The sequence below is a fragment of the Typopeltis vanoorti genome, chromosome 2 (assembly GCF_054136105.1).
Source record: "Typopeltis vanoorti isolate ZY-2024b chromosome 2, IOZ_Tvanoo_1.0, whole genome shotgun sequence".
NCBI lineage: Eukaryota > Metazoa > Arthropoda > Arachnida > Uropygi > Thelyphonidae > Typopeltis > Typopeltis vanoorti.
In genome coordinates, this window is record NC_143550.1 from 188155779 (window position 1) to 188179069 (window position 23291).

The 23291-nt window shown below is 36.8% G+C and overlaps 1 protein-coding gene across 1 annotated transcript in view; it reads right to left on the reverse strand.

Moving 5' to 3' along the window:
* Positions 1-23291, reverse strand: part of Gpo1 (glycerophosphate oxidase 1) — a 550013-nt gene that overhangs the window by 392609 nt on the left and 134113 nt on the right. Inside the window, exon 7 of the mRNA XM_090414113.1 lies at positions 4358-4519. Within this exon, the coding sequence (XP_090270239.1) occupies positions 4358-4519 (162 nt within the window). The remainder of the gene's footprint in view (positions 1-4357; positions 4520-23291) is intronic.

Genomic DNA, 23291 nt, shown 5'->3' on the forward strand with positions numbered 1-23291 from the left:
AGCCCATTAGTCCCATCCCTACTTTGATGCCTTATACTAACTATTCCATTCTGATTTGTTGTCCTTCGTACTCATATTATACTCATTCATACACTCAACTGCCTCCCTAAAGTCTGCATATCTACCCCCCCTTAATAAATCTAGTTTCCCTGAGTCTGTACATCGACTTCCACATCATTCATCAACACTTTTTGAAGCCTCCGTACACCAACTCCATTCAAATGTAACCCATCCATCTTATATAAATCCTTTCGCCCATTGAACTCACTCCACACATCCAAAAATTCCACACCACTCTCCATGCATAACCCATGCATAAAGTCATTGGCAATTATGGCCATCCTTCTAAACACTGCACTGTCATACCACGGTAAAATACTCACCATCTTAACTCTCTCACTCTTCTCTTTTGCTACCTCAAGTAATTCCCTCACATCCTCTATCATTTCCATTTCGTCTTCTTTCAAATGATTTGTTCCTGCCACAATTATCATCTCTTTCACCCTCTGTTTTTGCACTCGAATAGATTCGCTGATGTCCTTTATGTTCGCACCTGGCTGGTGCGATTTCGTCAAACTTTCAACTATCACACCTCTTAATAGTGAATCTCCATACAGCACTCGATCTTTCATTTTATTGACGTTTACGAACATTCTATTATTTTTCATAATAGACTTTTGCCATTTATTAGCCGGTACTTTCAGCACACATTTTTCCATAAGCTATAGTTGCCTTTTTGCTCTATGTATTGCTCCACTCAACCTTGCGATTTTGCTACTCGCATTTATCTCACCATTTTCATTATCAATCAAATCATCCATTCGTTCTGTATTTCTACCTTCATTTACACTTTCAACGACGCTCTTACACCTATCTGGCACTACCTCGCAATTCCCTATCACACCACCATTTTTTCATTCTGACTATCCTTAACGATATCACTCTCACCACCCAAAACACACTTGAGATCCTCATTCTCCTTACACTTTCTGCACATATTAACTCCACTATCACCATCTAACCATACTCCCAACCCTCTTCGTAAAGCATACGTCTCACAGACAGCACATTGCATAAACTCTTTTACATGAAAACTCTTAACATGGCGACCTGGCCGCCTTTTTTTTTTTAATATATATATCGGTGCCATATGTATGCTATTGTATCTTAATAATAATAATTAAAATAACACAGAAAACACACAAAAATTGCACAGACACACCAAGAAACAAAAAGCAAACAATACTACGTAAAATTCTAGTAAAATTGCCAATGATAACACAAAATACTACTAATCTTTTAAGGAGCTCTCGACAAGCTGATGATCATATCAGTGCGACGAGAATGGGCGAGCAAGAGACAGACCTGTGAAATGTTCCCTATAAGGATAGACTGAAGGTGTGTGGTGAGTTTAGTGTTGAGGATAGATCAAACGTGACATGTTGAGGGGGATGGAACTTGATAGAAACTTGTAAGTTACTAAAGGAATTCTATAACATTGACACAAAAGAAATTTTTCAAAACATGAGGACTATTTGAAACACTAAAATGCATGAAACAGTGCTGAAAAAACAAATTCAAAGCAGTTGGCAGATGTACTAGTAGCTTATATAACTATCTTAATAGCCAATGGCAGTATATTAACTTATTAAAAAGGGGAAAATGAAAAAAACTAATGATACTGCTCCACAAAATTATCAATGTCAAGACCATTTTGGATTCTAAATAAAAAATAACATTTTCACAAATATGTAAATAAAAATAAATCTTCTCCTTTTTCTTCTAATGTAGGAGCATGCAGGAGAACAGGATGGGTTTTCGCTTCAGTAAATTTGGTACATCTGAAGAATTCTGAAAGTTACTGATAGGCATTTGCAATGAAAAAACATTTCATTTAATATTTGATGAGTGGACATCTGTTAAGAACCGCCAACATATGAATATTAATGCCTGCACACATGACAATAAATTTATTATGCCAACCGATCAGCATATCAGGAGTCATTGTCAAGGTTTTGGAGAAAGTCGTCAAGAGAAAAATACAAAAATGGATAGATGATAATGGGATACTGTATGGGAGACAGCATGATTTTGTGAAGGGTAGATCATGCCACAGTAATTTGCTCACGTTTTATAACACAGTGACAGCTGAACTGGATAAGGGTAATGGGTTTACAGTGACACTGCTGGACCTGTCTAAGGGCTTTGACAGGATACCACATGGAATTCTAATCAGTAAACTGCAGTATCAATGCAGCATATGGGGATGGATATAAGCAAGTTATTTTCCTCTGTACTGAGCGTTGATAAGACCCCATCTTGACTACTGTGCCCCGATTTGGGCACCAGGGTTTCTTCTTGATGGGGAGGAGGTAGAGAGGATCCAGAGGCGAGTGACTAAGATGATAGCAGGTCTATGGAATGAACCTTATGAGAACAGGTTGAAGATTTGTGGGTTGCAGAAATTGGTTGATAGGCAGAAAAGGATAATATGATTGAGATGTTCAAATTATTGAAGGGTTTCTATAAGATTAATTCAAAGGATATTTTTCAGAACAGGTCTGGTGGTGGGAGGACTAGGGGCCATCCATGGAAACTGGGCAAGAGTGTGGTTAGCAAAGGTGTTAGAACTAGGTTACTTGGAGAGTGGTGAATGAGTGGAATAAGTTGCCAGAGTCTGTTGTGGTTGCCATGACTATAAACGAGTTCAAGGCAAAGTATGATAGATACTGTGTGGAAGCTGAATAATTGTTCTTGATATGATGTTTAGGATCTCCCTCAATGAGTCTAAGGACTCCTTGGAATTGCCCATAATAATAATAATAATGTCATATTCATGGTTTTATGCCTGCTAACAAATGTTTACTCCATCTTCAAAATAAAGGAAAGGAATTTGATATTTCTTTTAGAAGTAATTTCTCTATTACAGCAGATTGAGCTATGGTAATGAAGAAAGTAGTAAAACTGATTATTGCAAATCATTAATTATGATTAGCACATAGGAAACATGCAGCCATCAAAGTTCTTTATGGTAAAAAATAAATCACAAGAAAATGACAATGGCAAACAAGAAAAGACATCATTGAATTAGCTGATACAGATGATTGTAACAATTTAATGACGAAGAAATTCATGGTCTTGATTTAGAGGTACTGTATGATACTTCAGTTGATTCCCAATTAAATTTTGTACAAAATGTACAATTGAGTTCTCTGATAAGAAAGATACAAATGGTATCTCAAAATATTCAGCAAACCACAAAATGACGATATACTCCAAAAATAAACATGAAAAAGAAGAATCTGATAACAAACTTCCATTAACATTGGATTCCAAAACTTGGAACAGTTTGCTACCTATGTTGGAGCATTTATCAAGGTTTAAAAATTATACCAGACGAAGTCTTAAAAAATTTGAAATTAGATATCAACTTTACAGTTAATAAACCTGAATAATTCTCTCATACAATATTAGCACTGGAACTTTAAAAAGCTGCTGGCAAAAATGTGCATTTGTATATTGCTGATTTAACATTAAAATGTAAGCTTTATCTCCCGATGGGAGATCGGGGGAGAACTAGAGGTCATCCCTGGAAACTGTATAAAGAGGGTGTGAGTAGGGGAGTGAGAAGTAGGTTTTTTTCATGCAGAGTTGTAAATTATTGGAATGCCTTGCCTGAGAGTGTAGTGTCTGCAAGAAGTTTGAATGTGTTTAAGGATCTTCCAGATGAGTTTTTGACTCCATGAGGTCTCGGGGTAGTAATAATAATAATAATAAATTACTGAATCAAAACATCTTTTAAAGCAATGAATTCAAACATGCATAAAGGAATGATAAACATCATATTCTGATAGTCTGTACTATTGTTATGTGACCAAGAAATTGAATGATAAAGATTAATAAATGATGAATTTTTAATAAAATAAGCAAATGTATAATAACAAAGATAATCATGGAATTAGATGAAAATATTTAAAATAAAAAAAGAAATAAAAAATTCTAATTCAGTTGCTGAAACAACTGAAGTTAGTGATTGCATGTCTGAGAATGCTTGAGGAAACTTGAGATTCAGTTCTTCAAAATCAGCTGCATCATCAACGAAAAATTTTCAATTGGCGATAAAGAAAAAAACTGAAGTGACATCCTATAGTATACTCAAAACAGACAATATCTTCTTTAGCCACCTTGTCTTACTCCGCACCTACATGAATTCATTCCTCACTGATTCTCTCCTAACGCCTCTTTCATTATTGTTTTACATATCTATAACTTCACACATATTCTTCTATAACTACAACTTTATGGGGAAAAAAATATATGTATATATATGAAATCATTCTAACAAGTACAAAATTACCTGTTAACATGTCCTTTACTGTAACACCACAGACTTTTTTATTGCTATCTTCAGTATCAACCTTCAGCACATCAATTACTTTCACATGATTAGCAACTGTGGCACCATATCTAGCTGCAGTCATTATTAAGGCAAGATTCATCCGGGAATCATTATGCTGACCTGTAATGAACTAGTTATAATTAGTAAAGATGTCCTTCTTGAAAAGTTAAAGAGGTTTTGTAAGTAAAATGGCAAAATCTTTGAGAATCACAAATAATTATCAAAACTAACTTTATAAGAAAATAAATTATACAGAACATTTAAAATTCTTATAAGTTGTTCTGTGTAAAATCACATTCCATTTCTCTGATTGACAAATCATACTTAGTAATAACTGCAAAAAATTTTTGATACAAAAATATGTTGTGATAATTTGTTGAGATACATAGATGTGTCAAGCATGACTAATTAGTTATGTAAATCATCATACAGAATGAGAAAAATAAACTTTAATAATAAATTCAGCTTACACTGCATGGCCATGATAGCCACATCTTCGAATCAAATGCACAGAAAAATGAGAACAGAAAGTAAGCATTGTGAAAGCATTAGTAACTATAGTTCTCAGTTTAACTGCAGAGGTGTATGGGGAGTTGAGCAAACTAGATGTTAATAAGACTGTGGGACTTGATAATATATCACCACATATTCTGAAGGAAAGTGACAGGGAGTTGACTCCGGCCTTGACATATTTTTTCAATATGAGTCTTGCACTCGGTCAAGTTCAAACTATAAGCCTAACTGTGTGTCAGGTGTTGTGGTTAAGTTGTTGGAGAAGCTTGTGAGAACTAGGATCCAGAATTGGGATGACAACAATGGTATTATCTTTGATGGACAGCATGGATTTGCTAAAGGGAGGTCATGTTTTAGTAATCTACTTACTTATTACAATAAAGTGACTGCTTCCTTGGACAGAGGAGAAGGATACACAGTAATAAAGCCTTTGGATTTTGCAAAGGCTTTTGATAAAGTACCTCATGATAAACTGACAGTCAAACCAGAGCAGATGGGGTTGGATATTAGATTAGTGCATTGGATTGGAGACTGGCTATCTGGCTATCAACAAGTTGTGTATGGGGGAGAGATATCCAGGAAAAGGAAAGTCACTAGTGGAGTGCCTCAGGGGTCTGTTTTAGGGCCATTACTATTTAACTTGTATATTAATGATATTGGTGAAGATTTGGATGGAGATATTCAGTTGTTTGCAGATGATGCAAATTTGGGACGATGTGAAGATATTGTGGCTTTACAAGAAGACTTGAGTGATTGGGAATGGGGATATGAGTTCAATGTAGTAAAATGTAAGGTTTTAAAATTTGGAAAACAAAGATGGGATGCAGAATTTATGCTTGGTGAGGATATATCGTTGGAGGTGGAAGAAATAAGAGATCTGGGGTTGGTGGTGGATAAGGAACTGAAATTTAGTGGACACATAGCCAAAATTGTGAAGACAGCACAAAGGCTTCTGGGAATGATGCAGAAGACACTGACGTGTAGAAGTAGGGAGATTCTTGTTCCGTTGTATAAGGTTTTGATTAGGTCACACATGGACTATTGTGCCCAGATTTGGTCCCATGGATTTTAGGATGAAGAGATGTTGGAAAGGGTCCAGAGGTGACTGACTAAGGTAGTTTCTAACCTCTGGAATATCGAGTATGTGGAAAGATTGAGAAGATGCAACTTGCATAGTCTGGTGGTCAGTAAGAAGAGGGGAGATATGATGGAGACCTACAATTTGGTAAGTGGTTGTTATAGGATCAATGCTGGAGAAGTTTTACAGAGAATAGTGGGAGATCAGGGGAGAACCAGAGGTCATTCCTGGAAACTGTATAAAGAGGGTATGAGTAGGGAAGTGAGAGGCAGGTTTTTTTCGTGCAGAGTTGTAAATTATTGGAATGCCTTGCCTGAGAGTGTGGTGTCTGCAAGGAGTTTGAGTGTGTTTAAGACACGGTATGATGAGCTGTGATAAAAGGACCTCCCAGATGGGTCTGACTCAATGAGGTCTTGGGGTAATAATAATAATATAATTCCAGACCACAAGAGTTCCAAAACTCAGATTACTATTTTACAGGAATCTTTATTCTGCCTAAACTCATTGCAGGAGGACATATTAACCATTCAATATCTACCAATATTTCTCTTTAAACTCAACTCGCAAAGCAATCAAACAAATGGGTTGCCTCTGACAACTCATTACTTTCATTCATAAGCTCTATATAAATATATAGTCCTCATATCCTTGTTAATTGCACTTTTATAATCTTTTATCCATGAATCCCTTGTTCTTGATGAAAAATCCCGCGAATATGACAAAGTGCCCAGAGAAAAGCTTTTCTAAACATTACAATTATATGGAGTGAATAAAACATTATACAGGAAAATACATAGTCTATATTTAAGTTGTCAGTCAGCAGTTACAATTGAAGGAAATACAGGAAGATGGTTTAATGCAAAATCAAGGGTAAGACAATGATGCACATTATCTCCACTCATTCATCATCATTATGAAAGAAAGTGGTATTAGGCCTGATATAAGAATTGGAGATGTCAAACTTAGCTCCCTGATTTATGCAGATGATGTACTCTTAAACACATCAAGTGCAAGTCTCCAGGATTCTCTAACTAAATTGAATAATAGCTGTTAAAATTTGGCATGAAAATCAGCAATAAAAAGACCAAAACTATGAAAATAGGCAGGAGCATAGAAAACTTCAGTTGCATTCTGAATGGAGATCCTATATTATTATTATTATTATTATTCAGGCCTCCATGGAGTCAAAAGACTCATCATGTGAGGTCCTTCCTAAGAACATAAAGTCTGTCAAGATTCATCGAGGGGAGGACCCCCTTAAGAAACACAAAGTCTATCATACCACTCCTTAAACTCATTGACCGTTCTCTCTCTCTCACCACTCCATCAGGCAATACATTCCACGGTCAACCACCCTCCATGCAAAGAAATCACTCCTCACCCTCTTGCTCACGGTTTCCTTTCGTAACTTCCAGGGATAGCCTCTTGTCATCACTCCTTCCCGCTGTTCAACCAAGCGAAAGAAGTCCCCAGTGTCAACCCTGTAACCATCTCTCAACAGTTTAAAAGTCTCAATCATATCACCTCTCCATCTATCCACCAAATTCTGCAGTCCACATTCATTCAGTGGGTCCTAATAACTATCCTTGTACAGTCCTGAAACCATCTTTGTATCCTTTCCACAGTTAATTTATCCCCTTCAAATACTGGGGACCAAATCTGAGAATAACAGTCTAAGTGTGGTCTGATCAGAGACTTATACAACGGAATGATAACCATTTTATCTCTGCAGGTTAGTGTCCTTCTCATAATTGCAGCAATCCTCTGTGTTACCTTCACCACCTTTGCAATATGTCCCCTAAATTTCAGGTTCCTATCCATCATCAACCCTAGATCTCATCTCCCCTACTTCCTCCAGTATAACTCCTCCCATAGAGAATGCGACATCCCATCGATGTTTCACAAACCTCAAGCCTTACATTTTGCTGCATTAAACTGACACCCCCATTCATTTGCCGATCTATCTAGCTTATTCAAATCCTCTTGAAGGGCTACCACATCTGCACTATTACTAATAATCCTTCCCAGCTTCGCCTCATCTGCAAACAACTGAATATCTCCTTGCAATGTCATTGATATAAAGGTTACACAATATAGGTCATAGTACTGAGCCCTGTGGAACCCCACTTGTAACCCTCTGCCTCCTTGAAACTGCTCCACCATACACAACTTGCTGATACCTATCAGACAGCCAATCCTGAATCCAGTTGACCAATCTGACATCCAGACCCATGTGTTGCAACTTAAATATCAGCTTATGATGTGGCACCCTGTCAAATGCCTTCGCTAAGCCTAGAAAATTGCAAAATATGCCTTTCTGTCATCTAATGTTCTTGTAACTTTATTATAAAAGGCTAGCATATTGCTAAAACAAGAGTGCCCTTTCACAAATCCATACCGACTCTCAAGAATAACATTACCCTCATCTGCCCAATGCTGTATACGGTCTCTCACTTCTTTCTCCAAGATCTTAACAACTACTGATGACACACAGACTGGCCTATAATTAGAAACTTCCAGTCTGTTGCCACCCTTATGTAATGGCACTTTCTTACCTTCCTTCCATTCCCTGGGTACCTTTCACACAGCCAGACTTTCATTGAAAATCCAGGTTAAAGGCACTGTCAGTTTCCTAGCACATTCTCTCAAAACTCATGGTGAAATACCATCCAATCCCACAGCTTAACTGACATCCAGAGTACTCCGTATCTGAAATACACTCGCCTCCTGTACCTCTAAACCTCGAGCCAGCCCTATCCCTCTAGCATTAAAACTGACTCCTCTAGGATGAAATACTCCAATAAAGTGTTCATTGAACAATTTCACTATGTCCTCTGCATCAGTCACTCTATTCCCATTTTTATCCCACAATATCATTCTTCCACAGTCATTTCTCCTCCTACTCGCCACATAGCTAAAAAATTCCCTAGGATTTTCTTTGGATCTTAGGGCCAATCTCCTCTCATATTCCAGTTTCGCTTTCCTTACCACACTAGTCACTCTTCTGGCCTGTGTCTTATATTCTTCATGCATCTTCTCTTCACCTGTCTCCTTATCTCTCTCTTCCATAGCCTCTTTTTCACATGCAATTCCTGTTTAATATTGTTCGTCATCCAATATTAATTGTGTCCTCTTCTTCATTCATGGTATACGACTTACCGTTGCTGCTAACAAATATTCTTTCACAATTTCCCACGCACTAATGATATCCCGGCCTTCCAATTCCTCCCTCCATGAAACTTCCTGAAGTTGACATCTAAGACTATTATAATCACCTGATTTATAATTCCACATAAGTTCCCGTCTCTTTGATACTCCTGCATGTCTATTCATTTTCCAAGTCAAAACCATATAGTCACTCTCTCCAACTGGTGGGAGAGATGCCATCTCAGTTATTATCAGCTCTTCAGATGCTATAACCAAATCCAAAACTCTTGAACCCCTTGTTCCCTCTGTTACATGTTGCCTAAGACATTTGTCCTTCAAGAATTCTAGAAATTCCATTCCCCTATTGCTACATGCATCTTCCTCTCTCCAATTTATACTACTGTAGTTATAATCTCCCATAACAATCATTCTTCTTGCACTTGCCAAACTTAACTGTCTAACCATCTCCTGGTCCCCCATTCTCTGTACTCCTGGGTCTGTAGCAACACCACACTAAATATCCTGTCTTGCCTACCTCTACCTCACACCATATGCTCTAAAATCATTTGTCTCACTTCCTTCCAAAGCCTCCACTCTTAGAGGACATAAGTCATCACTTATCATAAGCAGTACCCCACCACCACCACGCTTTCCCCTTTACTTCTTCTATAGAAGAAGTAAAATATTTAACCTATTTAAGGCACAGTTTTTAGTGAAGATGGCAAGTTAAATCTGGAAATAGACAACAAAATAAGCAAAGCTGATATGGTGGATAGCCAGCTGAAAAAAAATTATATGTAATAAGAGAGAAATTAGCCAAAACACTAAACTAGAAGTATACAAGGCAGTGTTCAAACCAGTTTTAAGTTACGGATCTTAGAGTTGGGTTAGATATAAAGTACTTGATCAAAGATTAGACACCATAGATATGAGGGTTCTGAGAAGAATATTAAAAATGAATAAAAAGGAATTTGACATTATTAGCATTCAAGAATGTGTCAGCAGAGCTAATCTAATGTGATATGGCTTAAATAGAATGAGTGAGGAAAGATGAGCAAAGCAGGTGTTTGGGTTTCTTTCCTGGCATCTTGGCAGGAAAAGGACTCAGATGAAGACCAACATTTATGTGGATTGATTCAGTTAGAATTGCCTTAGATGCATGAAATGATAGATGTGACAACATTGGAGTTTCCATAAGTAATAGACTGATTTGGAGGAAAACTGTTGATAGGAGATTAATAATAATGTAAAGTTAATTATGTAGTGCTGTCACAGTAACCTGAACACCCCTTAGGGGTACATATCAGGAGGGTGATGATGATGATCCCATGTTCTTTCCTGTCATGTACTGGAAAATTGCTTCAGCATCAACTCTATATAACTCCTTTAGCAACTTGTTTCTTCCTCCCCCCCCTCTCTCTCTCTTAAATTGATTAAACAATCCGTCTCTCAGCAATCAGTTTCTGCTGCTTGCATCTTCAATAAATGCTTCTATGGCAGCAGTTTATTAGAACAGCTGATGAACTCCCTGTTAACCCTGTCCAATTAATACACTTTCAAAGTTTAACTCCAAACCCACAGAACAAATTTCTCCTCCTCTTCATTCATCTCCTCCACTTCTGTCCTCTGTAACAGTCTTCTGCCACAATGTTTCCCAATGAGTATAATCCAGAACTCTTCAAGTCAAATATGAACAAGCTCATTCTTGTCTATCAACAGTACAGTACTAGTATACTATAGGTTGGATAGGGATTCTATATTTTATTCATAAGCCTATCACAGTGCATGATTAGTTTTAATTACATAAACAGATAGTCATATAGTATATTTTGACTTTGATTTGCTGTAGTTACAGTTCATTGGCCACAAATTCTGCAATGATTGCATGCTGTCACAGCCTTACTGAAAACTGATTTTATAAATAGTGTTGTAGTAATGTGGGCTTAGATCAGAGTAGGTTCTGTCTTGCTCTAGCCATGAGATACAGTGGCGCACCCAGAGGTGGGGGCAAGGGGCACCCCCCAAAGAAAAGGAAAAAACACTAGAAAACTTTCCAAAAATCTTTTCCTAATTAAAATTCATTATTTTTTATTTATGTTGTGTCGTGTCTTCTATTTCTATACTACTTATGAATTAGCGATCACTACAGATGTTCAGTCATAGGTCGTATGCGATGCGTAGTGTGTATTCGCAAATCATCTACTCAACTTGCCACCCCCCCACCAAAGTTAAATCCTGAGTGCTCGGCCCCTTCAAGATTAAATCCTGAGTGTGCCACTGATGAGATATATCTGTCATGTGTATTTGGTGGAGATGACAGAATACTGTTGTTACTAAAATACATACAATGATTACTATTTTTAACTGTTGTATATAAAGACAAGAATTTTGTCCATGAGGTGCTGCATCCAATGACAAGTTGGTTTGGATTTTGTGTAGAATGTTCCTATGGTTTTGAACGCGATGTTAGTATTGATTATCATGTAATTTTTATGTGAATCCCACCCACAATTTCTGTGGGAAAGAGTTATCTATTAAAAATTTACACAATTGTTAAATCTATAATTTTACAAAAATTGTGGAATTGTGGTTGATAGTTTATTTTTTAAATAGAAGCAAGTGATATGCTTATTTTATCCTTTAAAAAAAAAAAAAGTGAATAAGTGATATAAAAGAAAATCTCCCCTACAGAAAGCAGAGTTCTCTCTGAAATTGGCCAATCATAGCAGAAAACAGAAATACCACTATTAATGAAAATTATGAAAATCAAGTGGTAACTTCTAAATTTAAGTCAACCTGCTGCTTTCTCAGTACTTGCATCACTTTTTTTCTGGTTTGATTTTTTTTTTTTTTTTTGACAAGTTATTTACAATGATTTGTATACAATGTCAGAGCAAATGAGCAGCAGAGAGGATACACATCCATTTTGCTCGCTTTATGCTACTACAGATCAGTATACCTTACCTAGCTGAAATGAACAGTTGGAGGGAAATGAACTCTGAAATCACTTTCAGAGTTCATTTCCAAGCTTAACCCGTAAACATGAGAAAACATCAACTATGCAATTCACTTAACATCCATCATCAAATGTCTCATTCAATGTATCTGAAAGTAACTTCAACCAAATTTGGAACAGGAGCTTTCCAAGAGACTTGTATCTGAAAGTAACTTCAACCAAATTTGGAACAGGGGCTTTCCAAGAGACTTCTAGAGGTCTGTAAAAAGAAGTCATATTATTCACTCCAATTCATCCAGGTTATTCATAAGTTTTTCTATTTCCACTTAAAAATTTATACAACTTATAGTTTTCTTGCTCTTTCCTTCTCTCCTTCCACTCCAGAGACAATTCTACTAGTTATTAATCTGACAATGTTCCCTCACCAACTTAAACACCTCTATCGTGTCAAATATTCTCTACTAATCCCCAGAAAAATCTCACCATACCTTATAACTTTACACACACACTCATATTTATTCCATACATGAGAGGTCAAAAAACCTACAACTTCATGAATACTTGATGAGAAGGGCTGTTCTAGAAGGACAGTGATAGATGGAATAAAACAGGAAGAGAAGAAGCAGATTTGGGTGCATCTTTAAGATAGATACTAGCTCACATGTTTAGGTGCACCACCCTAAACATGTGAGCCAGTATCCTAACGATAAGCAGATTTGGGATTTGTAAAGATAGTAGCTGGGTAAGGTATATTGATCTTGAGCAGAAGAAATGCTTAGTTTTTTGGATGCTGAAGAAGTGATTAATGCAACATTTTTTTGACAGGAGAGGCTGGAGGTAAATGTTAGTACAAGCAGGGAGAGATCTGTGGTGATTTATTACTGAGGGTAGGTAAGCTGAGATCCCTTTGTAAGAGAAAAGTGGCATTGAAGGTGACCAGATTGTCTTTGACCCACTGAAGGATGGTATGGAGATCAATGTTTAAGCCACTGGTTGAAGATGATCTTGAAGCATAGGACCTGAGCACTAATATGGTTTATCAAATGAATAGAATGAACTGGGAGCACTATCATCAGCAATGCTATGAATGGGATTAGTGATTAAGAGTAGGTCATCATTTATGTATAGGAAAAAGAGGGTCAGAGTTAGAACAGAGTCCTAAGGCACTCTTACATTAGCAAAGCTTGGTGAATGACCAGATAAAAAGCTCTTTAACCAATTTTAGAGGGTGACAGGTAGATCAAATGATGGCAATTTGATTAGCAAGCTTCAATGACAGACACAATCCAAAGCTCAGGAAATATCAAGAGCAACAGCAAGTGTTTCCTTAAACACTTGCTGTTGTGATATAGTCTCTTTATTATTCTGGAAAAGAATGAGGTGATGATGATTGGTCAGTAGTTTGACTGTAGACTTCTGGCTCCCTTTTTTGGAACACGTTCAACATATGATTGCCTCTGTCACCGGAATAAACATCAGTTAAATATATAAGATTGCAGAGATGACAAGGACATGTTTTATCTGTGGAGCACAATATTTGAGTACAAATGGAATCATGTCATCAGGACCAGAAGACTAGTTTTTCATTTCAGTTCAGACTAGCATTCAAACTTGTAATATTGCCTTATTACTAGTTTCTGCATCCTCTGTAGTCTCATCAAATCAAGTGACCAGATCTGCATACAATTCATGCACAACCTGATTAAAACCCTCTACAGTGAACAACCTTCTTCTTGCTACTATATCCTGATCATCATAGCAGCAATGATCTGTGTGCTCTTTAAGATCCTCACAATCGTTAATTACTATCTTCTTCTGTCCCCAAGTCCTGTATACCTCAATCATCTAAAGAAAAAAAGAAATACCAATAGTGTGCAGAATTACATTTTTCAAAGTAAAAATCATGCAGAACATCATTAAATCAGTAACCATATTTGAATCATAAAGAGTTATAAACAATCAGTGCTGATTTCATACTGGCTACGGGATACGATATCATCAATGGTCAGCTTTCCATTGTACAAACATCCCTGTTCAAACCATTTATATAATTAAGAGTTAAGTTGAACAGTTTTGGTTCTTTGATCATTACATAACCCTGTGGCCATGACACTTGCTACCTGCTTTTTTGTTTTCCATCTGACTATTACTTATCCCCATTTCTCATCCATCCCAATTTCCCTCCATTTGAAAATTTTCATCATACTCAACCTCTATAACCTTGGTAAAGTCAGAAAACTTACTATATGTCATGGTATATAAGACATTATATCATTAAATGTAAGTAAATTGCTAAAGAAGAGTATCTGAATTACAAATCCATGACTAGCTTCATAGAGAACTTCATGCTCATTGAGCCAATCTTATATGGTATCTGAAGAGTTCACCGAAAACAGTTTATTGAAAGACAATTTATCAAAAAAATAATTCATCGAACAACAGCTAATCAAAAAAGCAATTCATCGAAAGGCAATTCTCCGAAAAGCAATTCACTGATCAGCAGTTAATCAAAAACACAATTGATTGAAAAACAACAATTCATCGAAAAATCACAATTCGTCAAAAATACAGTTCACTGAAAAATGATTTATAAGGCATGCGGAGTGAACATGATGAGCAATTTTTTTTGTTTTGAATTGTTTTGAGAGGGATATATCTTTCAGGTCACTCATATGCAGTAATTTACTGTTTATCCGACTTCGTTGGGAAAGGGATATTTTGCAGGGCGATATGAAGGATCGTTAACGAGCTATACTGGTTGAAGTGAATGATATCCACCGAGGCGGATATAGTGGAGATGTTAAATGAACATTTCATAAAGGTATTTCTTCCTTGTGAAAATAACATCCTGCAGAACTTGAGGTCAGTGGGAAGAGAGGAGGAACACTGATATCTTTAATATATAGTATAACCAAGTGGAAAAACTTTCAACAACTACCTATCTCTAATCTAGATTTTTTTAATAATAAAGTGTGACACCTTTGGAAACTCATACATGAAAAACATGACTTCTGTATTACTTCAACCTTAGTATAATCTCTGGGTCTGGCTCCTACTGATGAGACCTCAATAAAGGTCTAAACTGGTCTGGGTAGTAACCCTTCCCATACTTCCCATACACATAGCATTATACATGTCTGCAGAGATGTGTTGTGCATTATGGGATACTAAACCAAGTGATGTGAAGTCATACCATCTTTACCACGAGTTGCCGGAGTACTGAAAATACTTCACGTGCAAACTTTGTTTGCTTACACTTGGATAAAGGATTAAATCAAGTATATAATTTCTTGGTGGATTTAATTTACAGTATAACCAAGAGGGAAAACTTTCAACAACAAGGGATATAGAGGTTATTGTTACCTATATAAGGAAGTAATAAGGCCACATTTGTACTACTGTTTGCAAATCTGAACACCTGGATTCTGTGGGGATGAAGCAGTGGAAAGAATCCAGAGGCAAATGGCAAAGATAGCAGCAAGTATATGGAATGCTGTTGATGAGAATAGATTGATGATCTGCTGGCTTCAAAAAGTAGCTGATAGGCACAAAAAGAGGAGACATGATAGAAGCATATAAATTATTAAAGGGGTTTTATAGGATTGATACTGAAGACTGTTTTTCAGTACATGGCAGGAAGGCAGAAAATAAGGGTCACCTGTGGAAATCATGTAAAAGGGTGGTTAGCAAGGGTGAAGGATTAATTTTTTTTTTTTTTTGCTTGGAGGGTGGTGAATGGGTGGAATGGGGCTGCCGGAGGTGGTCGTGAGTGCTTCGTAAGTAATGAGGTTAAGGATAGGTATAATAGGTATCATGTGAATAATGGATCTCTTGTGATCAGTCTTATAACCCCATTTATTATTATTGTAATACCTGTATTATATTAATAATAAAGGTGGTTTAACAAGAGGGTGCTTAATGGTCAAAGCTGTATAAATGAGAGCTGTATAACTAAAAGAATGAAGAGAACCACCAAGAGCTTCTGACCTAATGTCCGATCCTCAACTTCTCATGGTGCACCCTGTTAGGTATCTACCTGGATATTGAATGAATGAGGATGGGATGGCAATTTAGGATTTAGTCAATAAAAATGTATTCTTATTGACTTAAACCAAAATATAAAATGATGGTACAACATGAGAGGATATCACGACGGTAGAACGTCATCCAGTTAAACAATGTCCCTGTTGTTTTTGCCAGGAAACCAGGTCGAACAGTGAAAAGTCAGCTAGAACAAATCCAGAAACACCCCAACTCAACATCACCAGAGTTCAAGATCGGTACTATCAACATTAGAAGCCTTAATGACAAAGAAATGGAGTTAGCTGAGGAATTGGATAAGTACCAGACCGACATAATAGCGGTGACTGAAACAAAAAACAAAACAAAAACAAAAAAAAAATTGGTGAGATTTTTCTGAACAATAAATACAAAATGTTATGCTCAGGCAATAGCAATCAGGGAAAAGAAGGTGTAGTTATAGTACTGAACACAAAATATGAGGCTAATCTTCTTGAATGGCAAGCAATATCAAGTAGAGTGATGTGGGCAAATAAAAGAATGGGGAACAGGACAATGAGAATTATTTGTGCCTATGGTTCCACAGAAGGATCTACTAAGGTAGAAGTGGAGGAATTTTATGAGGTTTTAGAGAAAGCAACTGACACAATAAAAAAGGAACACTTGTTCCTTGGGGATCTAAATAGCAGAGTAGGAAATGATTGTCAGACATACAAAAATATTTTGGGAAAATTTGGAGAAAAGAGGAAAGCTAATAATAATGGCAAATACCTATTGGATTTCTGCTCAGAACATGGACTGGTTATTACTAACATAATGTTCAAACATAAAAATGTGCACAAATTTACATGGAGAGAAGAGGCAGGGAATAAGAAAAGTCTCATTGACTATGTAATTGTTAATAGTGAGGTTTTCTCACTGGTGTAGGACACTAGAGTGTATAGAGGATTTGAAATTGGAAGTGATCTCCATTTAGTCTTGAGCAAGACAAAATTGAATTTCATATTCAAAAGAAGAACATGTAAGAAATTTTTAAAGCAAATAAAAGTTGAGTAGCTCTCAGATTTGAACTGTCGACTAAAATACACAAACATTATTCAAGAAAAAATGAAAGAGTTTGAGAACAGGAACCCAAACCATGGAGATTCAGTGGCAAATCCTGAAGAAACCACTGATTGATTCAGCCATAGGCATGTGGTGAGGTTGTCTGCAAAGATAGAAAAATTAGAACTCCATGGAGGACACAGGAAGTTAAAGAGGCAATGAAGGAACAGAAGAAAGCATATCAAATGTTGGCAAATAAGTCAGCTTGTACTCTTAGAGAATATGGACACAAAAGTAAGAAAGCTAAATACTGTGTAAAATTAGGAAACAAAAGTCATGGGAAGATTTTGTAACAACACAGAAAATAAATATCAAAAAGGTGCGAAAATATTCTGCAGGATGTGAAGAAGCTCAGAAATGGAGGAAAGAGTGCTGCAAAAAGAATTAGAGTTGATAAAAGTGATGAAAAAGATATTCTTGATGTATGGAGTAATTACTTCAAAAAATTGATAAATGAAACAATCTGTGACAGCACAGTAGTAAAACACACTCAATAGACATGCAATAAGGAATACATATCCATAGTTGAAGCAGAAAAAGTTATCAAAAGCCTGATATATGGAAAGGAAGTGGGAGTAGATGATATTTGACCAGAAATGCTCAAGTATGGAGGTCTAAAAGTCTTACAGTGGCTGCATTGCATAGTTATGAAGGCTTGGAGACAGAGGAGGGACAAATTTCAGATGACTGGAGGAGAGCTCTCATAGTACCCATACATTATTATTATTACATGACACTTCCAGGGAGTTCCATGACTTATCACCTACTATCCGTCTCCACCAATTAGAAAGAATTGCAACTATCATCATCATCATCCACACGAACGGTATGTACCACCCATCACCACAACTAGTATTTTCACAGACAATCACAAACATTTATGTCCATAGTGGGATTAAAACCCGCAGCCTTTTGGCTGGAGAGCAGATATGCTAACCACTCGGCCAACAGGCTGGCTAAAAGGGAAATAAAACTGAATGTGAGAATTACCTACTGAGTGTTCCTGGTAAGATTTATGCAAGTATAAATCTTACCAGGATCAATCAATTAATATTGATCGAGAAAGATTCTGGGAAGCTTGGCGAAGAACAAGTTTGATTCGGGCCAAATAGAGGCTGTGAGGATCAGATTTTCACTTTACAACAAATAGTTGAGAAATCATGGGAACATCATAAAGGTCTGTATTTAACTTTTGTAGATGTGAAAAAGCCATATGACAAGGTTCCAAGAGAGAAGCTATTCAAAACCCTACAGTTGTATGGTGGCAATAGGTCATTATATCAAGCAACACTTAGCCTTTATTTGAGTTGTATGTCAGCAGTTATAACTGAATGAAGTACAGGAAGATAGTTTCATGTTAAATCTAGTGAGAGACAAAGATGTACATTACCCCTCTGTTCATTATCTATATGGATCACATTATAAAGGAAAGTGGTATTAAATCTGATATCGAAATTGGCAATGCTAATCTCAGCTCTGCTTTATGTGGACGGTGTTATACTTCTAAATATATCTGCTAGAAGGTTGCAAGATTCTGTGACTAAATTTAATAACTGTTGTAATAGATATGCTATGAAGGCCAGCAATAACAAGACAAAGACAATGAAAATAGGCAGAAGCATTGAAAATGTCAAGTACATTGTGAACCTATAGAACAATTAAAACATTTCAGCTACTTAGGCACAATTTTTAATGAAGATTATTATTATTCAGACCTCCATGGAGTCAAAAGACTCATCGCAGGAGGTCCTTTTTAAGAAACACAAGTCTATCAAGGCTCATCGAGGGAGGTCCTTCCTAGGAAACACAAAGTCTATCAACACCACTCCTTAAACGCATTGACCGTTCTTGGTCTCACCACCCCATCAGGCAATGCAGTCCATGGTTCAACCACCCTCCATGTAAAGAAACCACTCCTCATCCTCTTTCTCACAGTTTCCTTTTATAAGTTCCAGGGATGGCCCCTTGTCATGACTCCTTCCTGCTGTTCAACCCAGCGAAAGAACTCCCCATTGTCAACCCTGTAACCACCTCTCAACAGTTTAAGAGTCTCAATCATATCATCTCTTTTTTCTTCTATCCATCAAACTCTGCAGTCCACACTCCTTCAGACAATCCTCATAACTAACATTGTACAGTCCTAACACCATCTTTGTTATCTGCCTTTGTATCCTTTCCACAGTTAATTTATCCGCTTCAAATCCTGGGTACCAGATCTGAGAACAATTATCTAAGTGGGGTCTGATCAGAGTCTTATATAACGGAATGATAACCATTTTATCTCTGCAGGTCAGTGTTCTAATTATTGCAGCAATCCTCTGTGTTACCTTCACCACCTTTACAATATGTCCGCTAAATTTCAGGTTTCTATCAATCATCAATGCCAGATCTCTAGTCTCCCCTATCTCCTCCAGTATAACTCCTCCCATACAGTATGCAGTGTCCCATCGATGTGTCCCAAACCTCAAGACCTTACATTTTACTGCATTAAACTGACACCTCCATTCATTTGCCCATCTATCTGGCTTATTCAAATCCTCTCGCAAGGCTACCACATCTGCACTATTACTAATAACCCTTCCCAGCTTCGTATCATTCGCAGACAACTGAATATCCCCTTGCAATCCACAGACAATGTCATTGATATAAAGGTTAAACAATATAGGTCCCATTACTGAGCCCTGTGGAACCCCCACTTGTAACCTACTGCCTCTTTGATATTGCTCCATCACACTGATAACTATCGGACAGCCAATCCTGAATCCAGTTGACCAATCTGACATCCAGACCCATGTGCTGCAACTTGAATATCAGCTTATTGTGTGGCACCCTGTCAAATGCCTTTGCTAAGTCTAGGAAAATGGCAGTATATGCCTTTCCCTCATCTAATGTTCTTGTAACTTTATCATGAAAGGCCAGCATATTGCTAAAACAAGAGGGCCCCTTCTTAAATCCATGTTGACTCTAACACATAACATTACCCTTATCTGCCCAATGCTGCATACGGTCCCTCACTACTTTCTCCAAGATCTTACTAACTACTGATGACACACAAACTGGCCTATAATTAGACACTTCCAGTCTGCTACTGCCCTTATCCAATGGCACATTGCATAAGGGCTGTAGGAGACTGGAACCATAAGGGCTGTAGCAGACTATCTTACCTTCCTTCCATTCCATGGGCACCTTTCCCACAACCAGACTTTTATTGAAAAGCTAGGTCAAAGGAACTGTCAGTTCCTTAGCACATTCTCTCAAACCTCATGGTGAAATATCATCCAGTCTCACAGCTTTACTAACATCCAGAGTACTCAGTATGTGGAACACACTCTCCTCCTGCACCTCTAAACCTCAAACCTGCCCTATCCCTCTAGTATTCAAATTGACTCCTACAGAAAGAAATACTCCAATAAAGTGTTCATTGAACAATTCCACTATGTCCTCTGCATCAGCCACTCTATTCCCATTTTTATCCCACAATGTCATTCTTCCAGAGTCATTTCTCTTCCTACTGGCCAAAAATTCTAAAAAATTCGCTATTTTAGCAATAAAAAATAGCTAAAAAATTCCCTATTTTCCTTGGATCTAAAGGCCAATCTTTTCTCGTATTCCAGTTTCGCCTTCTTTACCATACTAGTCACTCTCTTTGCCTGTGTCTTATATTCGTCATTCATCTTCTCTTCACCTGTCTCCTTATATCTCTTCCATAGCCTCTTTTCTGCATGCAGTTCCTGTTTAATATTGTTTGTCATCCACTTTACTCCAAAGTGTGTCCTCTTCTTCACTCGTAGAATACAGCTTACTATTGCTGCTAACAAATATTATTTCACAATTTCCCAAGCACTAATGATATCCCGGCCTTCCAATTCCTCTCTCCATGAAACTTCCCTAAGTCGACGTCTAAGACTATTATAATCACCTGCTTTATAATTCCACATAAGTTCCCTTCTGTTTGATACTCCTGCATGTCTATTCATTTTCCAAGTCAAAACCATATGATAACTCTCTCCAACTGGTGGGAGAGATGTCATCTCAGTTATTATCAACTCTTCTGATGCTATAACCAAATCCAAAACTCTTGAACCTCTTGTTCCCTGTGTTACATGTTGCCTAAGACATTTGTCCCTCAAGAATTCTAGAAATTCCATTCCCTTATTGCTATATGCATCTTCCTCTCCCCAATTTATACTGCTGTAGTTAAAATCTCCAATAACAACCATTTTTCTTGCACTTGCCACAAGCTCAACATCTCCTGGTCCCTACTCTCTGTGCTCCTTGGTCTGTAGCAACACTCCACTCAATATCCTGTATTGTCCTCCTCCACCTCACATCATATGCTTTCAAAATCATTAGTGTCACAGCATTCCAAAGCCTCCACTCTTAGAGGACATAGGTCGTCACTTATCATAAGCAGTACTCATCCACCACGGTACCCAGCAACTTCTATTCCTGTTATTATATCCTCTTCTGTCAACCACGTCTCGGTGATCCCAATAATCTCTGGCCAGGTTGATGCTATCAGTGCCACAATGGTAAATTAAATATGGAAATAGACAACAGAATCAACAAAGCTGATATGGCAGAAAGTCAAATGAATAAATTTATATGGAATAAGAGAAAAATTAGTGGAATCACTAAATTAGATGTATACAAGACAGTGTTCAAACCCATTTTATCTTATGGATCTGAGAGCTGTGTTAGAAATAAAACACTTGACCAAAGACTAGAGAATGCAGATATGAGAGTCCTGAGAAAGATTAAGAGCTTGAACTAATGGCATCAACGACAATATCATATTAAAAAATGAGGATATTAGGAAAGAACTTAACATTGTTAGTATCTAGGAATGTGTTAGCAAAGCTAATCTAAAGTAGTATAGTCACTTAAATGCAATGGGAGAGGAAAGATCAATAAAATAAGTGTTCTTTGCCAGATTGGCAGGAAAAAGACAAATAGGAAGGCCAAGATATAGGTGAATTGATACAGTAAAAAGTGCCTCAGAAGATAGAAATATAAGGTCTGATAATGTTGGAGTCTTGACAGGTAACATATTGATTTGGAGGAAAACTGTATAAAGGAAGTTAGTAATGATGTCAATTTTTCATGTAGTACTATCATATCCTATACACTCCTTAAGGGTAAATGTCAGGAATTTCATGATGCTGATGATAAATGTGGTTTAATGGTTTTTTATAATAATCAGTGCACTAAAAAATGGATTACGCTATTACATGGTTAATTTCATGAAAAGCAAATTTTTTTTTAGTATTAGAACATCACCTGACAACTACATTTCTATATATTTATTCACCCATGAAAAATCACACTCAAAATATACACCTTGACGAATTTCTTCACTGGCTCTTCCTCTATTAAGAAAATAATGTCAAGTGACTGTCACTGCAATAGTCAAAGTCAAAAACCTTACAAAACGAATGGGATAAATACTGTATATTCTGGCATATGAGTCGACTTTTCAGCATTGAAAAAAAGAACTTAACTTTTTTAGGTCGACTTATACGCTGGGTCAAAAATTGATTGCTTTCCAAGAAAAAACTAGTACTTATCATACCTCTGTTAAATTTATTAGCAATATACAAAAAAGGATAAATAAGAAAAAATATTTCAACTTATATCAAATTTATTTATAGAAAAAATTATTTAAATGTTATATAATTATTTATTTACAAAAGAAAATAGGTAGGTAACTACATAATTAAAATTTAATTTTCACTCTCTGAATATATGAAAAGTTCACTCTACTCTGGTTCTGTAATTTCTTCCGGTATATCGTCATATAAATTGTATTCGTTTTCTCCATCAGATTTAGCATAAATTTCGTCATTGTTGTAAACAAAATCATCTTCTGAGCCATCTAATTTGTTAGATATAGCACATTTTTTAAGAGATTTTATTACTATATCTAGTTTTATTTCATCCCATGCTTTCGCTACTCATTCACACATAGTTACCAAAGAAGCATATTGCATTTGTCCTCCTCTTGTGTAATTTTTCTCTCCTTCTTGCATCCACACATTCCACTGTTTTCGTAAACTGTCTTTAAATGGCTTGTT